Below are 20233 nucleotides of genomic sequence, written 5' to 3'. Positions count from 1 at the left end.
TATAGACATTCTCCAAATATCTTTACATTAACTTTATTTTTTCAAGCAATATTTTGGTCAAAGTCTAAAATCAGGCTCAAAGTAGCTGTACAGAATCACAAAATTTTAAACTGGAGAGAAACCTTAGTGATCGGATGCCCTTCATATCTTATAGTTGAGGTCTAACAAGGGTTCCCGGAGCTGGGGCCCAGGCACAGCTAATTTATGCTGCTTCCTTCTTCATTTAGCTGCAAGACCAAGAAGTATGGAAGGCCAAAAGTTGCTGAGAAGCCACTCTGGATTTGGAAGCTTTATGCTCTAAAGGGTCTGGCTCCTGGAATGTTTTAGAAGTATGCACTGTAATCTGAACAGGCCTCTCAGATGATATGGTTTTATGTTATTACACTTCAAAAATGGGTTTCTGAAATTCTCATAGCTAACTGAAGTGAAATGTTTCACATGGCAAACACCATAGACAATTAGTACCAACCACTGAAGGACAGGTTAGTGCCTCATGGAATCCTAAAAAAGTATTCTTCCTGCACCTCTCGGCTCCCCAGATGGAGCCAGCCTCTCCTACACAAGCTTGGGACATAAGGTGACCTGCAGAGTTGACATTTCTAAACATATGGGCTGAAAGCAAATACTGAAATCATAGCAAAATGAGCACCATTCTCTGGCATGCATATTTTCCCAGCCCCTCCTCCCCAGAATTCTAAAACTTAACATCAAAAAGTCGCCAAAACCGGTTTGGCTCAGTGGATAGAGCGTCGGCCTGCGGACTGAAAGGTCCCAGGTTCGATTCCGGTCAGGGGCACGTACCTTGGTTGCGGGCACATCCCCAGTAGGGGGTGTGCAGGAGGCAGCTGATCGATGTTTCTCTCTCATCGGTGTTTCTAACTCTCTATCTCTCTCCCTTCCTCTCTGTAAGAAATCAATAAAAATATATATATTAAAAAAAAAAAAAAGTAGACAGAGCACCTGGCCAGTGTGGCTCAGTGGTTCAGCGTCGACCCATGAACCAGGAGGTTGTGGTTCGATTCCGGTCAGGGGACATGCCCAGGTTGTGGGCTCGGTCCACAGTGGGGAGTGTGCAGGAGGAAGCCAATCAATGATTCTCTCACATTATTGATGTTTCTATCTCTCTCCCCCTTCCTCTCTCTGAAATCAATAAAAACATATATTTTTTAAAAAGCAGAGCCATCTTTGGGGGATAGAGGAGAGTGATGAGAAAGTTTAATTTCAATTGGATATAAAAAATTTGAGGCCGGACCAAATTGCCTTGCTCCCCTTGAGGAAGAAGAGGAAAAATTGAGGCAAAGACAAGAAAACACCAGAAATAAATTAAAACAAGTTGCCATTAAAATGTATGGGTATAACTGAAAATAATGAGTTACATCAAAGCTCTAAAATCACATACCAATTAACCTTATGCAAAAAACATCTGAAAGCACAAAGAAACAAAACCAAAATGAACTCACATAAATACATTTAAATTGGTGCTACAGTGAAAGGCCTCTCCTGAATCCCACAATTACTTCAGAGTCTCCAGGGAAGGCTAGGGAAGCCAGAGTGCTCAGAGATGAAGGGGCTGCATCCCTTAATAGGATGACAATGCAATGCTAAGCCACAAGAGATCACAGAAGGGAAAAAACAACTGAACACACTTAAAGATCAAAAGCAGATTGAGTCCTTTGAGCATCATGCTGTAGAAGAAAGGTGAGACCCACAGACAGAGCCAGGAAAAGTGAAGCAAAAACCAAAGGCATCTAAGGACAGCATGAGAATCATGAGAATCTGTGAATCAGAGACTGGTGGCTCCTGCAGGGAGCAGCAGAAAGAAATCTGGCAGGAAGCAAGACATATGCTACTGAAGGCTAAAGCCAGACTTGAGAAGGAAATGAGGCTGAGAGAGGAATCAGGCCCAGCATCACTGCCCAGCTATTCGGTCAGGGAGAGCTACTATCTATGCAGTTGCAGCACAATTCACCTAGACAGACCTAGTTTTCCTAGAGCAGTGGTCGGCAAACTCCATTAGTCAACAGAGCCAAATATCAACAGTACAACGATTGAAATTTCTTTTGAGAGCCAAATTTTTTAAACTTAAACTTCTTCTAACGCCACTTCTTCAAAATAGACTCGCCCAGGCCGTGGTATTTTGTGGAAGAGCCACACTCAAGGGGTCAAAGAGCCGCATGTGGCTTTCAAGCCGCAGTTTGCCGACCACGGTCCTAGAGGAATCACTTTGAAACAAAGCAAATCATGTGAATTACCTCCACCCTTACTCCCAATGCCCTTTGGATCAAAGAATTGGGGCCCTGAGAGTTGACATTATAAACACCTGCATGTGGAATCAATCTCCTCGATACTTAAGGCTAATCCATTCACAGATAAAACATACATATCTGAATCAAAGCATCCGCAGTTGCTGGCAGAAGACAGGGGTAAAATCTAGAGTCCAAGAATCCTATCAGCACACATTAAGGCAATTTACTGCCTTAAAAAGCAAAATATATCACCTTCCTTCCTCACAGTAGCTCTAGGCCAGCAGTGACCTGTGGGCTGCCCTGGATTAGCTGCTGAGTGTGCTGTTTCTATTGAGCTGGACTAGAGAGAGACTGAAGGTCTACCAAGTAAAGGCTACAAGGAGAATTCAGATTCTTGGTTGCCATCAGCTCTCTGGGCCTGGAAAAATCAAGGCATCCACCCTCTGCCCAATTCCTTTCCAGCTCCACCCAGATATAAATCCTCCAGAGTGCTATCCAAAATTAAATCAGAAAGCCATAAGGAAAGGCCTTTACTTCCTTACTCCAGTGAGTTCTTTCCACACAGATATCCAGAATGACAAGCTTCTACCCACTATACTTAAAGTAACATAAAGAAGAACTGCAGGTCGCTTGAGGAGGTCCATTCTGCAATATCTCTAGGCTATTCTCTTGAAGAGGTCTATCCTCAGGTAGGCACTAGTCTATCCTGTAATAGGCATTTGTCTGTTCCCTAGTCTTCCCCTGACGAGGTCTATTCTTGGAGAGGCATTAGGCTGTTCACAATATTTTGCTTGGGCGGTTGAAGAGGATGGATAATCTCCTGCCTGCCCTTCTCTTGCTAACAGGCAACCAATAAAATAATTTCTGATTTCCCATATTATGAATGAAAGCCAGACAACATCCACATATTTCATCCCTAAACACTCAATTCTAGTTCAATTAAAAAATCATAGAGACCTATATTTATTCCAAACATGAAATGAATAATAATAAAATTTCTAGGGAAGTCTCAATGTATTATGAAAAACATCTTGTCCCAAAAGAATAAAAATTATAAAAATAAAATAAAAAGCCAATATAGCCTAAAGAGAAATATATGATTTAAGAATTTCAATTTGAAAAGCAATTGCAAATCTCCTAGTAATTTAAATTAAATGGCACAGATCAATTCATTTGGGGTTCTCTATTGTATCAACTCACATAATTTGACAGAAGTAGAAATAAGTTTTGTTTTAAATTTATACCAGTTTCAACCAACAGCAAATAGGATGAAATTTTATCTCTTAATTCACACCCCTGGGTGTGTGGTCCAGAGAAGAGGAATAAAACACAAAGTGATCAATGAAACACCTGGTTAAACGACAGAAAATTTTCTAAGAAACGTTTATGTAGACCAACATCCAAAAATGTCTAGAGGAGTATCATGCAGCTGAAAGGAAATCTAAGGAACAGACTGTCACACTGCATAAGTGATCATTTGAAAAAACAAGTAAACATGTACCGCCTATCAAAGCAACCTGTACTCACTCGTTATGAATGTGGTGAAATGGCTCTCTTTTAGGTTTTTACTGTATTTTATATGGAATATAATTATATATCTTTACTATGACTTTCGACCACCTCTGTAGCATTTCACACCATATTGATAAATAAATGTCAGTTCCCATTCCCATGTCCTGTATAGAACATATGTCATTAATTCACCTAACCATCTGGACACACCTCAACTCTGAAACAGGAGCGTGCCCAGCCTCCTGTTCACCCACACTGGCAATTTCACTACAATGTAAACTCTCCCCCATGAAAGCCCTGGAGGCTGGGTGCCCTTGGGAAAAAACAAACAAGACAATTCTCCCATGTTCTACTCACATGTCAGGCAAACCAGCATGGTGCGCACCAACAGGTCCACCACCAGCTCCCAATGCTCGGGCACGCGCGACACGAAGAAGGGGATGATGATCTCGGCTGGGACGAAGAACTGGATGGCATAGGTGAAGAAGATGCCAATGGAGTAGAGCAGCTTCACCGACTGATACAGCCTGCAGAGAGAGCCCAGATACATTCAAAAGCCGCTCCGCACACTCATAGACTAGTAGGCATAGTGCAAAAGGGTCCGGTCCCATTGTGATTTGACCATTTCTATCCAAGCTACAAATGCATGTGTTTTTTGGACCCAGCAATTTCATATCTAGCAATTTATCTTGCAGATATATTTGCACATGTGCACATAAACTTACATTCAAAATATATCATTGCAGCGTTATTTAAGTACAAAAGACTGAAAACGGTTTAAATGTTAATCAGTGGAGAACTGGTTAAATACATCATGGGGTCCCCATATAGCAGTTAAAAAGTGTGAGGCACAACTCACATGGGATTAGCTTTAGGATATACTACTAGAGGCCTGGTGCACGAAATTCGTGCACGGAGGGGGGGTTGTCCCTCAGCCCAGCCTGTACCCTCTCCAATCTGGGACCCCTCAAGGAATGTCCGACTGCCCGTTTAGGCCCGATCCCACCAGTGGGATCGGGCCTAAACGGGCAGTCGGACATCCCTCTCACAATCCAGGACTGCTGGCTCCCAACTGCTTGCCTGCCTGCCTTCCTGATTGCCCCTAAACACTTCTGCCTGCCAGCCTGATCACCCCCTAACCACTCTGCTGCCAGCCTGTTTGCCCCCAACTTCCCTCCTCTGCCGGCCTGGTCACCCCTAACTGCCCTCTCCTGCAGGGTTGATCACCTCCAACTGTCCTCCCTTGCAGGCCTGGTCCTTCTCAACTGCCCTCTCTTGCAGGCCGGGTGCCTCCCAACTGCCCTCTCCTGCTGGCCATCTTGTGGTGGCCATCTTGTGTCCACATGGGGGCAGGATCTTTGACCACATGGGGGAAGCTATATTGTGTGTTGCAGTGATGATCAATCTGCACAGTACTCTTTTATTAGATAGGATAGAGGCCTGGTACAGGGATGGGGGCCAGCTGGTTTGCCCTGAAGGGTGTCCCTGATCAGGGTGGGGTTCCCTTGGGGCACGGGGCGGCCTGAGCGAGGGGCCTGTGGTGGTTTGCAGGCCGGCCACGCCCCCTGGCGACGCAAGCAGAGGCCCTGGTATCTGGAATTTATTTTCCTTCTACAATTGAAACTTTGTAGCCTGGAGCGGAGCCAAGCCTGGGGCTCCGTCCGAGGCGGGCCGGAAGCCATTTGTGTTGGGGTTATAATTGAAACTTTGTTGCCTTAAGCGGGTGGGCCCGGCCAGGGTGTGTGGAAAGCTTTGCTTCCCCTGTTGCTGGCGGCAACCATGGCCTGCTCTCTCAAGCTCCATTCTGCCGCCATTTGTTTGAATTTGTTTACCTTCTATAATTGAAACTTTGTAGCTTGAGTGGAGGCTTAGGCCTGCAACGGCTGGCAGAAAGCTTGGCTTCCTCTGTTACCTAGGAAACCTTGCTCTCTGTGGCTGTAGCCATCTTGGTTTGGGTTAATTTGCATACTCGCTCTGATTGGCTAATGGGCGTGGCTTGTGGGTGTGGCTTGTGTGTGTCGGAGGTATGGTCAATTTGCATATTTGTCTATTATAAAATAGTATTAAGAGGAAAAATCATGAAGCAGTACAGTGTCTACAGTGTGCTACAATTCGTTTTAAGAAGAGAAAAACTATTCCCCCTCACATACACACATGTGACACTCTTACATACATGAAACATCTCCAGAAGAAAACACAAGAAACTGGTTGTTACGGTTGCCTCTGAAATGGAAAGTTGTAGAACTGGGAACTAAAGGAGGTGAGTGGAAACTTAACCTTTTCTGTATACCTTTGAACATTTGGAATCTTTACCAGAGGCATATATCCTTTCAAGCATAAAACAATTAAAAATACAAATAAATGTAACAAGCCTGTTTATTAATATCCTCCCCATCCAATTCAGAGCTCCCTGGAATCAGATGATGACCGGCAGGATCAAGGGGCAGGAGCAGAATCCATCTTTCCACCCCACTGCAGCCGTCTTCCTGCCACTGCTTCATGTGCAGCTTCTCAAGAAGACCATTAACTCGTCGGGAGATACCTCTGTCTACCCCATGCCTACGACTATGCAGAGTAGAACAAAAGCCTTACAAGCACTTATGGATCTCACAGGACCATGAAATGGAAGACCACTCTGTCCCTAAGCAAAACTCCATGTCAAACAAGACCCTCAGGGGCTGAGCAGCGAGAAACACTGGTCTCCCTCCCTTGTTGGAAATCTATTTAAAAGTGATGATTATATTGTATATAACATGCACTGAATTTCTCTGTGGTTGAACTTAATACCTGAAACATGTTCTTATGATAGAAGCAGAATACCCCAGGAGAGACTGAGTTTGACAAAAGGTCTTACTTGCTCTAAGAATAGATAATAAAAACTCTTTGCAAAAATCAGCTGGTGGCTCTATAATTAAACTCAGGGCAGCACCAAAGCTTGCTGGAGTTCAGGGAAGTCTGGAATCAGAATAGCCACCTGCAGGCCAAATAAATTGCACCTGAATTGAGGCAGAAAGATTAGAATAGCTGGATTTAAAAATCTCAGAGGAAAGGAGACAGATGCCCATCTATGGCTTTATATTATGTGGGCTGCTTCTGCTGCTCCTGATCCACTTATCTTGTTATGCCGAGCTACCATCTGATTCTCGATAGGGAATGTAAAAGCAAGCATCAGAGGGAAAGATAAAGAGTTTCTAAAAAACAATGACCCATTTCAGGGCTACCAAGTTGGCTGGCCACATAACAAACTTAGCCCCCAGACCCCTACTGACTAGGGTATCCTCAACTCAGACTACCTAATAAACATTTTTCTCAATTTTCTCAAGCTGCCCTTGCACAATGCCTCACCGATCAGAGCTCTAAAAAACACATAGGCAGATCAACGGGCCAGCTCGAAAGGTTATTCTGATCCCCAGGGCACTCAGCAAGCATCTGTGTCTGCTCGCAGCTGCTCTCCATAATGAAATTTTAATCTTCAAAACAGAACTGTTGCTTAGGACACACCCTGTGACATCTACCTTTTTAGGAAGCATTTCAATATGTCTGTTTCCCTATAATACAGCAACCAAGAGTTAAGGAAAGTGAGACATAGAAGAGCCCCAACAACCTTTGGTCCAAGGTGAGAGGGCTCCATGTGCATATCAAGTCAGTGACTGCACGGGAGAGGCGCAGCGGAGGCTGGGGACTAAGCAGATGGGCCCTCTCTCCCCCTCTATTTGGACTGGTTTAAGGTGAATGGACTAGATACTTGGCCCTTCTAGGCTCAGATTTCCAGGGAGAAATAGTATATCAATCAGCTTATCAACCAATCCATTCAGGATATGCCTCCATAGGAATTACTCATCCAAACAAAGACTAAAGCTAAGGGCAACATCCTACTTCTCCATGACACCAACATACTATTACAAAGCTTTCTCACGCATATCATTTGATATTCATGGCAATCCTGGCAGGAAGAAATGACTATTTCTCATTCCCAAAAGAGGGAACTGAGGCAGCAAGAAGCTGTGATTCGTCCAAGGCCACAGAGCTAGTACAAGACAGATCACCTCTGTCCTCTACACCCCAGCTGCTTCATGATAACATCTCCTCATGTAGAAAATGCTTCAGTCTCAGCATTTATTCCTCCTTTTTGTTCAAAATCATTCCCTGGGTGATGATCATACCAAGTGCTGGGATAAAATGGAGAAATGGACAGTTGCTGCCTTCATACAGCTTACAGTGCAAGGAGATCACAGTACAGGCAGACGAACCATTACAACGCAAAGGAATAAAAAGCCTATTGGGAACTTATGGGAGCAGAGAGAAGGGGCATCTCACTGAGACTTGAAGTGTGATCAGTGAGACATCAGAGTTTCAAGAGCAACTCCTAGACCAAGTCCTCCTCACTGAATGGGAATTGGACGAGGCACATTAAGGAAGGCAAGGGGAAGCCTTTGAGGAGTTCTCCACAAGGCATGATTGGACTGAGTGTTCTCTCCAATGCATGATTGCACTGAACGTTAGGCAGCTCACACAGGTAACAAGGAGGAGCCTGATGTGGAGAAAGATTAAGATACAGGCAGCGCGCGATGGGTCTCCTCTTCCACTCTATCTAAAAGCAATGGAAAAATATCTCGGGTGAGGATTCACACACACACACACCAAAAAAAATTAAAGTGAAGCAGGCTGACTTAAGAGATAAGTAAGAGAAAGAATCTACATTCTGACCTATTACAGTGATTTAAAAAAATATCTAGTGTTCCCGGGCTTCCATCCTCACCCACTTACCAGCAGTTGGGCAGGTTGAGGGTTATGCTGCCTTGGATAGCAGCTCCAAATTGCAGGTACCCCAAACATCCCAGGCTGATGTAGAGGCTAGTGACAATGGCCATTCCCACATACAGGATGACTGGAAATTTCCGGGGATCCTTCATTTTGTTTTCAAGGGGCAGAACCTATGAGAGTAGTGAGAGAGAAGAGAAAACACAGCAAAGAGCAATATTAATGGCCAAGAAGAAAATGTAGTATTTTCAGAAAAAAGTAATTTCTTTATCCTTAGAATTCCCCAAAAGCAAATCCGTCCTTTATTAGACAGACAAACAAATAAATGCAAGTTGTTTCCTCAGAAGCTCTCCTCTCAGAGCTTGAGACATAGAGCCCATAATCTCAACAGAGAAGTCCTGAGAGGTTAGGGTGGCAAGACTGAAACTCAGGACTCCTGGTCCAGGCTAACACTCTGCCTCCTGCTCTGAGATTACTGTAGGCTGGGAGTTCTCTTTGCCCCTTGCATGCAGCCACCTGGCAACTAACAGACCCTTTTGCATCATGCCCACCTGGAACAGATACTGGTGGTGGCACAGGTCAGCTGTAGCTCACCTGAGATCATAGCTTTGCTAATCTGTCTAAAGAATACAACACACAGGTCAGGGAAAATGGCCACTCTAGTCCACAGAAATGGTTTCCTTACCTCAAAAGGGGTAAACATCAGCAGTGACAAGTTAAACTTCCAAGTTAGAGGAACTGAGGTGCTGCATGACTTAATAGAGGATCTTGTTTATTCAGGATCTTGGAGATATATAACAAAACCCAGTTTCTAGACTCCTATTTCAAACCATTGACCCTTGCCATCTCCTCCCTCACAGCACAGGACATTCTTTAACCTTTGCTAAAGCAAAGGAAAGATTAGGAAGACTGGTTCACTTAGGAACAGGGAAGACAGCAGGTATGATTGTGACAATCTTCACAATCTGCCATCAACTGCTTCTGGCATGACTGACAAGGAAAAGCAGCACAATGCAATGACTACAAACTATCTCTGACCTTGTCATTACACTGATTTGCCTCCAGTGCCTGTGGCCATGAGGCAGAGCAGGTCTGTGCCAGACACACCCCAGCAGACACCACGAGCCAAAGCCTGGTGCTCTGAGGGGAGCAACAGCTCTGCATTTCCAACTGGCTTTCAGCAACCCCCATCCTAGCACCTCAAGGGTCTCAAGCTACAGTTGATCCATATGCAATAAGAGTCAGTTTCTAAACTTTCCTTCAGCTTCCTCCTATGGAGAGTCTAAAGAGACAGAGGGCAGGGAGCCCTCTCCTCCATGTCCGCCAGGCCTGGGCCTGTGGTGCAAACAGAGAGAGAGCACAGTGAGCAGTGAGCAGTGGCACTTTACCCAGACATGCTCAACAGTCCTCAAATCCAAACTAACAGTCAAACTAGCAGTGTTCTCTCTATTGTAAAAATAGAAAACAGAAACATCTTGAAGTAACAGATGATCGTGATTACAGAATGACTCCATATTCAAGTCTTGGCTAATGAAATGAAGCAAAGAATAACTTCTGCACTGTACCATTAGGGAAAACTGATAAACTCAGTACAATGCTCTTGAGAATCCAGGACTTCCAGGCATCCTTCCACATTTACTCAACCTCTTCTTCCCAGTCCTGAGTACTTGGGGCCACTTTCTCACTGCTGCAATACGCGGCCATTCAGGCCTCTGCCCCAGCAGCAGGGAAACCACTGGTGTTTGTGAATCAAGGTGAGACATTCTTCCTGGGTGATGAGAAGCCCCGAGAAGGAACACGGGAAAAGTTTAAAATCTCAGGACAACCTCTGAAAGCCTCCCCTATGACGTTAGAGCCTTCACACAGTCCATCAGCACTACAGGGACAATTCCTCTCTATTTTGACAAAAATTTGTCAGGCTCCTAGGTTTTCATAGTAGCATATAGAACATGATTGGGAAATCAAATGGGGACAAAAATAAATTCTATGAAAGGAGAAGTGCCTTCTCATTTCCTAAGTCCTTGGCCAGGAGAGCTAATAATTATTTTTTTCAGAGAATTCTGTGCCTTTATTATGAAAAATAAAAATCAAATTAGGTACAACTGACTGGCAGACTTCTCTCTTTAGGAGAAGAATTTGGTGAAATCACAGCAATAATGAGGGGAAGCTAAGCTAGGAGTGAAGGCTACTCATTCATACAAAGAAAATATGGCACACCAATGATCCAGGGCAGAGAAAGTATTCACACGTTTATTGATTTAATAATAAAATTGATATCATTAATAAAAATTATTCAATGCTCATCATATGTCAGGGATTCTGTGAAGCACTTAACATATATATTTCACTTAATCCTAATAATTATTAATCATTAAAATCACTTTTCAGAGGCAAACAGTGAAGGGTAAGTCCTTGCACAAGGTCACGCAGCTACTCTCTGGCAGGAAGACTCTACATTCCAGGCCCTACATTCCTAATTGCCATGTACTATTGCTTAGTGCACATACAGAAGATGGGTGTGCAAAAGAGCTGGTTTGAATGTAAACATTCTCAAATTGCATACAATTTATTTTCAAAAGTTGGAGCTGAGGAACTTCAATGAAATCCCTGAAATGCTGTACACTAACTGGCCATTAAGTCTCAGAAGGTTATTTCTAATAGCATTTCCTCAGCATTCCTTAAAGCATTCCTCAAGGACACCAGAGAATCACAGTGCAGCTCTTACCATCCCGATGCCTTCAAATGCAAAAATGGCTGTGCCAAAGAACAGAGGGTAGGTCTTCCAGGGTGCCACCAAGGGGAGGCGGCTGGGGTCTGGGATCCCCTAAAAGAGAGAAAATAAAACAAAGCAAAAGCTATATAAACAGAGCTTCGAGATTTGAATCCCAACATCAGACAGGTCACACTTTTCCTAAATCCTAGATTCTCTGAGGGTAGAAAGTCTGACACCTGACAGATAATTGGGGAACATTTAGCCTGTATATATTTTTCCCTTCAGGATGAGAAAACTCACTTGGTTTGGGGGACTAGCCCAATATACCATAAAAAACTCAAATGTTAAAATAAACACCCAACAACACTCAAATGTTGAAGCCTGCATAAAAAATCACATTCTTTTCATAGGTAATCCCATCCCTAGAAATTTAATCTGAGCAGGAAAAAGAAAAGCAAAGTATAGAAAAGTTGAACAAAGTTATCAGTAACTAAAAACAACCTAAATGTTCCCAAACAAGTGAACATTTAGTTTACTCAGATCAACTATGCCATAGAACATCACACACCATTTAAAAAGTAAAATCTAAGATAATTAAGTAGCACATGAAAAACTGCTTATGAAATAATAGTAAAAACATTTTTAAATTTATATATTAACTATGCTACAACTACATAAACACTCCACAGAGATAAAGCTGGAGGGAAGATAGTAAATTTTTAGATGCGTTCTTTTCCCTTTTTTTCTACATTTCTTTCTTTTAAAAAAAAAAACAAAAAACAACTTATGAATAAGTTTGAGTACTTGGAAAATATTGATAGGCACATGACAGGAGTATTGAAACATTTGCGGGGAAAAAAGCAAAAAGAGCACTTAAAAAATAGGCAAAATAAAAACCAAGGCAACTGGCAACTGCAGGTCTAATGTAAGGATGTACAAGCAAGGAGGTGCAGACACAGAATCCTATCAGCTCACCACTGGACAGTAGTGCCCAGTAATAGCATCGAAGGAGCAGGACGCAGAGTAGGGTAGAAGCTACCGTCCTTTTATAATTTGGTTTTTTAAAAATATATATATTTTATTGATATTTTACAGAGAGGAAGGGAGAAGGATAGAGAGTTAGAAACATTGATGAGAGAGAAACATTGATCAGCTGCCTCCTGCACAACCCCTACTGGGGATGTGCCCGCAACCAAGGTACATGCCCTTGACCGGAATCGAACTTGGGACCCTTCAGTACGCAGGCCAATGCTCTATCCACTGAGCCAAATTGATTAGGGCTATAATTTGGCTTTTTAAACAGTGTGTGTACATTGCTTAGATTAAAATAAAAACTGACTTTACAACTGCCTTTTACAATGTTTTAAAAATGATTTAACTATAGAGGTATTTAGATAAATATGAGGCATGTTCTAACAGTGTGACAGAATAATATCAGTGAACAAATGAAGATCTAGTATTAAGCTATGTAATGGGCTTCTCTTTAAAAGGTTTCAAAGTGATTATACTATGGTCTCCCTAAAACATAAAGAATTTTAAAAATACTTTTTTCTCAGCTGCTGCTAAGAAATCAGTTAGATCTTTTCACAAGAAGCATTTCAGTAACTGGAATGATGACAGACAATAAATATTCTTGCTCTTCAATGAGACAAGAGAGTGAGAGTGCCCTGTAATTATTCCTGAGTCACAGTGCAACTTAAGTTTCTAGAAACAGGAGCAATCTGTTGGTTAGGGGATGACTACTGCTCAGGTTCATACATCAGATCAAGTTGACGTATCAGAGAGGGAATTTCAGAATGTATGTCTGGGGATACTGTGTGAATGAGACTAGCAACAGGAATTTAAAATTCTACATAGTTAATTGCTATTGACTTACAACACAACCAACTAAATGAAAAAAGCTTATGCAAAGAAATGTACAAATTAAAATCAGTTCACTATCAATATATCTCCACAATTCTACACTACTATCAATGATAATATGTTTTTTGAGAAAGCGCTGTTAAATGTGTGTAAGGATTGCAAGATGTACTCCAAGTTTGGAAACATTATGTGTGAAAAAATGCATCTCAGAATTAAGGATATGCAGTGATAAAATATTTATTGGGAGTCCCTCTCGGCAAGGCATTCTGCTCAGAAATGTGCTGCCATCCGTTCGTTCCAGGAAAACCTGCTCAGGTGGAAGACCTCGGTCAGCTTCCTATGATGGCATGTGCATGAGGAGCAAGAGCACCAGTCACAATACATGCTAAATGCAAGGATTGGGTAAAAATTCAGGAATATCAAACAGTAGTGGAATCCTCATGGTAAACAGAGTAAAATGCCAGGACAGGACAAAATTAGCAGCAGCAGGAACAACAAAAAGGACCCAAAGGGAACACCTTTAGCTATGTGCCACGTCAAAATGAAGCCACTCAACACAGCACTCCCTCATGCTGCACCCAGGGCAGATAGCAACACACCTCCAGGCTGAGCCAAGAGGCAGGCTTAGAATTGCTCTCAAGCAATGAGCAGGACTGCCTCACCAAAGCGCAGGATGTACTGTGCACAGACAATGCTCTAGACAGACACTTCCTGCAGTTGGGACTGAGATGCTATCACGACTCATATTCCCATCCCAGCCCTCTGATCGTGGCATCGACCACAGTCCAACTACCCACACGGGTTTATAATTAAATGTGGTAGGTGTGTCACTCACCTCATCTTTAATGTCCACTGCAGTGTTTCCTAGGCAGTGATTGAGATCTCTAATTACAAAGTTAAATCAAGAATTTATCTACCCTTCTCTGCTTTAACTTAATTTGCCAGAGGTGGGGCGGGGGGAACTCTCTGGAAATGATCCATCATGCATTCACAGGCCCTTTTTCCAGTCTCATAATAAAATGGGACATGGAGAGATGTTTATGTTTTAAATAGTAATTCTGCAAAGAAGTCAGCATCTGCCATTCTTTTTTTTTTTTTTATTGATTTTTTTACAGAGAGGAAGGGAGAGGGACAGGGAGTTAGAAACATCGATGAAAGAGAAACATTGATGAAAGAGAAACATCGATCAGCTGCCTCCTGCACATTCCCTACTGGGGATGTGCCTGCAACCAAGGTACATGCCCTTGACCAGAATCGAACCGGGGACCCTTGAGTCTGCAGGCCGACGATCTATCCACTGAGCCAAACTGGTCAGGGCCATTCTTCTGACTTACTCGGACAAGGAAAAAACAGTCAATAATTAAATCCAATCTAAACTCATTGTCATTTCTTCAGTACAGGAAGTCCCTCCTTTTTATGACCCACTGTTTTCCTAGAAACCACATCAGTAGGTAACTGTTTGAAAATGAGGCAAAGTTCACCTGTCAAACTGTCCAAATTAAAACAATTGATATATCCAGTGTTGGCTAGAATAGGAAACTTAGGTACCGTGGAAGGGAGTCAATATGAAATCAGTAAATAGTGCTTAGAAAAAGCAACTTGGCAATATAAAAATTTCAAAAGTGCAAACTCTTCAGCAATTTCTCTTCTGGATAAATATCTTGGAGATGTACTTATACATGCCCACAAAAAGGAAGGTGTAATAAAATGCACTGTCATAGTACTGAAAAAATACTAAAAGCTATAAATGACCTGACAGTCCGCTGACTGAGGACTGGTCAAATAAACTAAGGCAACATCTATTTTCTGAGATACTTTGTAGCAATTTAAAAAAATGAGGTAAAATCAGGTTTATCAATTTGGAAAGCTCTCTGAGGCACTATCGAGGGAAACATACCAAAGTAGACAAAAACTACATACAATAATCTTTTTAAGTATGTTTAAAAAAACAAAAATATATGTTTGTTTTATATATTTCTGTACATAGTGTGTAATGCGCTCATAGGACCTAGAAGGAGACAGACAGTAACACCAAAGGTGCCCGAGTGGGGGAGACGCAGGGTGAGCATGTGGTGTTCACCAAGCACTTGTGTTGTCTGCACTTTAATGAGTGAGTGTTGATGAGTTATTGGGGGAATTAAATTTTTTTTAAAGAATAGTTTATTGATATTTTAGAGAAAGGAAGGGAGAAGAGAGAAACATCAATGTGAAAGCAAAACTTCGATCAGCTGCCTCCTACATGCCCCCTACTGGGGATCGAGCACACAACCCTGGCATGTGCCCTGATCAGGAATGGAACCAGCAACCTCTTGGTGAAGGGGACAATGCCCAACCAACTGAGCCACACCGGCCAGGGCAGGGGAATTAAATTTAAATACTTTTGAAAAAGTTATGCTTTTATTCCCCCGCTGTCACTCTTTTCCTTTTCTCAAGTTTTGGCAAAATGCAATGTATTGCCCACAAACAGCCACAGTGTTTAAGGGCACATTTTTCTCAGCATGAAATCTTCTAACCATATATATACACAGATATCCTCTTGTGTATTACCCTTAGCAGCCTCCCTCGTCTCTACCTGCTAGGTGCTAGTAGCAACCCATCCTCCCGACTTGTGACAACAAAAATGTCTCCAGGTATTGCCAAACATCGGGGAGGGAGGCGAGTAAAGTCATTCCCTAATTAGACAGTTAATACATGGATCATTTTGTAAGATTGGAAAATAGAGAAAAATATTAAGAGAAAAATAAAAACCAAATTTTCTAACCTATCCTAGAGGGAGGAACAATTACTGGATTTATAATTTTGACAAATAAATATAAAACTAGAGTGGTAAGGAATTATTTTATTTAAATACTAGTAGCCCTACAAACGAATTCATGGGCCAGTAGCTCTCTGTGGGGCCTGGCCGCTCCGTGTCCACTGCCCAGAGGCTCTCCGCAGCCCAGAGGCCCATCAGTGCCCCGGCCTCGCCAGTGGCCCATCCGCGGCCAGGCGTGGAATGCTTGTCTTGTCGCCGGGATGACGACGCAAGAGTTCTCCCCCCACCCCCCTGGCCGCTCCATGCCCGCTGCCCAGAGGCCCTCCGTGGCTGGGGTGGAACGCTTGTCTTGTCGCTGTAGCATTCCGCCAGGCCACTCACAGCGGGACTGGGGGACTTCAGTGGGGCTGAGAGGACTGGGTGCTGCCATCTTGTGGCTATGGGCGCCGACATATTTGTGACGGAGTGACAGTTAATTTGCATATTACCCTTTTATTAGATAGGATAGGTTAGAAAATTTGGTTTTTATTTTTCTCTTAATATTTTTCTCTATTTTCCAATCTTACAAAATGATCCATGTATTAACTATCTAATTAGGGAAAAGTTTAAATCGGTGATTTCAAGGTGAATGACTTTACTCCCCCGCCTCCCCGATGTTTGGCAATTTCTGGAGACATTTTCGTTGTCACAAGTCGGGAGGAGGGGTTGCTACTAGCACCTAGCAGGTAGAGACGAGGGAGGCTGCTAAATATCCCGTGAGATACAGGACAGCCCCCCATGACAAAGAGTTATCTGGTCCAAAATGACAATAGTGCTGAAGTTGAGAACCGATAATGTAAATATATCACACATAAGTAACATATCCCTATTGACGCTCCACTTACTTTTGTTTGTTTGTTTCTTTCTTTGATTAGTTAATAGGTGGGAGGAGAGAGCCTGAGCTCGTACCTGAACAATGAACTGGTAGATCATAAACAGGCTGACCAGCATGGTGATGTTGGCTAACAGGGAGAAGATGGACAGGACTCGAAGGTTCCTAACGAAAACCAGCAGCACCAGGAACGGAAGGAAGGTGAGCATGTAGAGTCTTGAGTCCATGGTGGGTGTCAGAATCACCGTCTCATTGTTGTGGCAGTTGTTGGTGGTTCCATTGGCTGCTTCTATCACCTAGAACGAGGGGAAGACAAAAAACAGAAAAAGCCTTTCAAATGACCAAGGCCTGACTAACGGTTCAGCGTGTGAAAAAGGCCATACGGAAGTCTGTGGTTGGTGAACTATCTTTGCAAATCTTCATAATTATCATAGCATGGTTTGATCATATCTTACCAAAAGATAGGAAGACGCACAAGGCCTTTTGAGTTTCTTGATACCCTAGGTCTTTATATGAAATAAAATAAAAGACACTGTTCTATGTAAAGTATTCTATGTAAAGAATCTTAATTCTTTTGTTGATCAAAACTGGTTTTAATAAAAAGAAATGGTTTTTTAAAAATCCTGAACAGAAAGTCCACTTATCTCTTGCCATTCTCTCTGCCCCCCCCCCACCCTCTCTCTCCCTCTTCCTCTCCCAGCCCCCAGGACCCTACCTGTTTAAAGTTGTCAGCCAGAAAAACAAAATAGACACAGCAGAATCCCAGCTGCGTGACAATCAGGAAGAAGTCCACAGTGTGCCTGAAGGTGGAGAAGGAAGAAATACGAAGATCATGATAAAAAGCAAGACTCCCTGAGAGACGTTGTTTGAACACACTTTTGCCCCAGTCATCACAGACCCTTCCAATCAGGTGACAAGGATGAGTGCGTCCTGGTGAAAGGAGAAACTGTGCTAAATGCCACCAGTCTAGAGCTTTGGAGGAAGGTGAAGCAGGTGCTGCCTGTGAGGTTTCCAAGGTCCCCTTCCTGGCTTCTTGTCAGGAATGCTGCACAAGGCCAGGCAAGCCTGCGACTGAGTGGCCTGAGCAGAGCACATCAGGACCACTGCCCAGCCCTTGGCCTCCCCTCCCCATGGCCCACCTGTTCCATCTCATACCATCTGTTCTACAGCGACAGGGAACCCTCAACATAACAGCCAGGAAGTGTGGACCCCTTCACATGCTCTGTCTATAACCTGAATCCAAGAACCAATCTACTCTCACATAAGTACACAGAAATAGATGTAACCAAACAGACTGCTGGTTGAAGCACTGTTACAACGGCAACAGCTGGTAACAACTTAAAGGGTCATCAAAAGAAAAAGGATTAAATTATAGACCATTCTTAAATGGAACAGTATACAGCAGGTAAAAAGCATATGTTAAATCTATACGGGCTGACAGAGAAATGACTAACACCTTTAAGGGAAAAAATAAGTTTCCAAACATGTTTGAGAACAGGTACATGTTTGTATATATACAGATATTCCAAAAGGATACCTATGCAACTGTGACCAGTATATATACCTTTACTTTTCACTTTATGTCCTTTTATCTTGTTCAAAAATATATATTTTTTTATTTTATTAAAGCAAGGAAGGAAGGGAGTAAGACAGTGAGTAAGGAAAGGGCAGGATGAGCCATAGGGAGAGAGGGAAAAAGGGAGATAGAGAAAAAAAGAAAGGAAGAAGAGGAGGGGGGAGGGAAAGAGAGAGAGGGAGGGAGGGAAGAATTAATCAACAACCAACCAATCAACCAAAAGTGGTCACTTGGCAATCTGGGTTCTCCCAAACACAGAAAATGATTTTGCTGAAAGAATTACACAAAACTGCATCGCAGGCGGAAGTTAATAATGAACGAGTGAAGGTGAAAGTCTCCCTGTAACCACAAAAAGGAGTTTTTCTGAAGAATATAGTTTTAATGTGGTTCAAAATTTTTTTAAAGGACTCGGTCCTTGATAGTATCAATTCTCTACATCTAAATGCATCGTTTCCTCAAATAGAAAACAAAAAGTAGGAAATTTCCGTTCAGGCATCTGACAAGTTACCATAAGGAGAAATTTCCAAAATACTCTCCACCTCCTGAAACGTCTCTTTCCCTCATAAATCTGTTTGTTCCACCTCACCTCTTCCTTGAAGCCTTCCTTCTCCTGCCCAGTGCCCTGCCCTTAAATCACCTACCATGTGCACTTCTCATCTGGCACAGTGGATAAGAGAATCTGGAAAGCCTCTCCCCTCTGAGTGCCTAGGCTGTATTTATAGCTCAGGACACTCTTCCTGCTGATTTATACTATTCCTGATCTCTTGGGCACAAGCGTCTCACGCACCTTGTTCCTTAGAAAAACTGCAAGCCCCTGGAGTGCAGGGACCACATAGTTTACCTCAGAGAACACCCCCTCCCTATACCTAGAATTGTTTTGTACCACTTTTGAGAGAGCTTATATATATTTGTTGAGCAATGAGGGAATGAATATAATCCCTGCTCATAGACTGTCAAAGCTGGAACAACCTACAGAGCTCTTTAAGGCCAGGACCCTGTTTTACCAATGAGCAAACTGAGGCTCAGAGAAGGGAGGGGTCACACAGCCCAAGGTCACAGAGATTACCTCCGAAAGGCTGAACTGGAACTCAAGTTCCTGACCCAAACAATGGTCTTTCTACTACTGTCTCCTACCTCTTACCCCATATCTAAAGGCCTTACCACTGGGCAGCCACAGCCACAGTAAGAGAGGAAATCAGTTACCTTCCCCAGTGTGCATGGTTCCGGAGCCAGGAGATAGGGCTGGATTCCAGTCCGTACATCACTGTCTCCCCATAGTCCACAAAAGGCTTGTTCAGTCTGGGAGGAGGCAGGGAGAGCAGAAGGGCAGAGTGTGTGAGTTAGACAATGACAGAACAAATGCATCTCCTTGAGACCTAGGCCAGTTCCCCATCTTTCACCCTGGAGATATCACTGAGTCCTGGGCCAAATGCTTTCAAGGATCAGAAGTAGCAAGTCAATGGAACAGTTACTTTCACTATAATTGACAACCACCTGGCAAAATCATTTCAATGGGTAAATATAAATTTATAATTTACTTCTGTCCACTGCACATAATTTGACAGATGACACATGATGAAAAAAAGGACACAAAAATAAGAGGGCAATGTTAATCAGCAACCACCTTCAGGTAGCATAAAAAATTTAGAGTGATCTGTGTAAGTGCTCACTTTCAGGTAATGAAACCTAAAAGGACAATCTGTCACTCAAGAGGCAGCTCATGCCCTGGCCGGTTTGGCTCGGTGGATAGAGCATCAGCCTGTGGACTGAAGGGTCCTAGGTTTGATTCTGGTCCAGAGCACATGCTAGGGTTGCAGGCTCGATCCCCAGTGGGGGGCATGCAGGAGGCGGCCAATCAAAGATTCCCTGTCATCATTGACGTTTCTATCTATCTCTCTCTCCCTCTCTCTTCCTCTCTGAAATCAATAAAAATATA

At 43.0% G+C, this 20233-nt stretch overlaps 1 protein-coding gene across 4 annotated transcripts in view; it reads right to left on the bottom strand.

Annotated features, from left to right (window-relative positions):
• The window catches only part of SLC36A1 (solute carrier family 36 member 1), a 45288-nt gene that overhangs the window by 9178 nt on the left and 15877 nt on the right, over positions 1 to 20233 (bottom strand). For all 4 annotated transcript variants that reach the window (XM_054718063.1, XM_054718064.1, XM_008152237.3 and 1 more), the window contains exons 5-10: positions 19501 to 19596; positions 17437 to 17521; positions 16799 to 17017; positions 11245 to 11343; positions 8526 to 8692; positions 4116 to 4285 (exon numbers count right to left, since the gene is read on the bottom strand). In XM_054718063.1, the coding sequence (XP_054574038.1) occupies positions 4116 to 4285; positions 8526 to 8692; positions 11245 to 11343; positions 16799 to 17017; positions 17437 to 17521; positions 19501 to 19596 (836 nt within the window). The remainder of the gene's footprint in view (positions 1 to 4115; positions 4286 to 8525; positions 8693 to 11244; positions 11344 to 16798; positions 17018 to 17436; positions 17522 to 19500; positions 19597 to 20233) is intronic.

This window comes from Eptesicus fuscus, chromosome 6, assembly GCF_027574615.1.
Source record: "Eptesicus fuscus isolate TK198812 chromosome 6, DD_ASM_mEF_20220401, whole genome shotgun sequence".
In the NCBI taxonomy this organism is placed as follows: Eukaryota; Metazoa; Chordata; class Mammalia; order Chiroptera; family Vespertilionidae; genus Eptesicus; species Eptesicus fuscus.
This window is presented reverse-complemented; position numbering and strand designations above follow the sequence as displayed.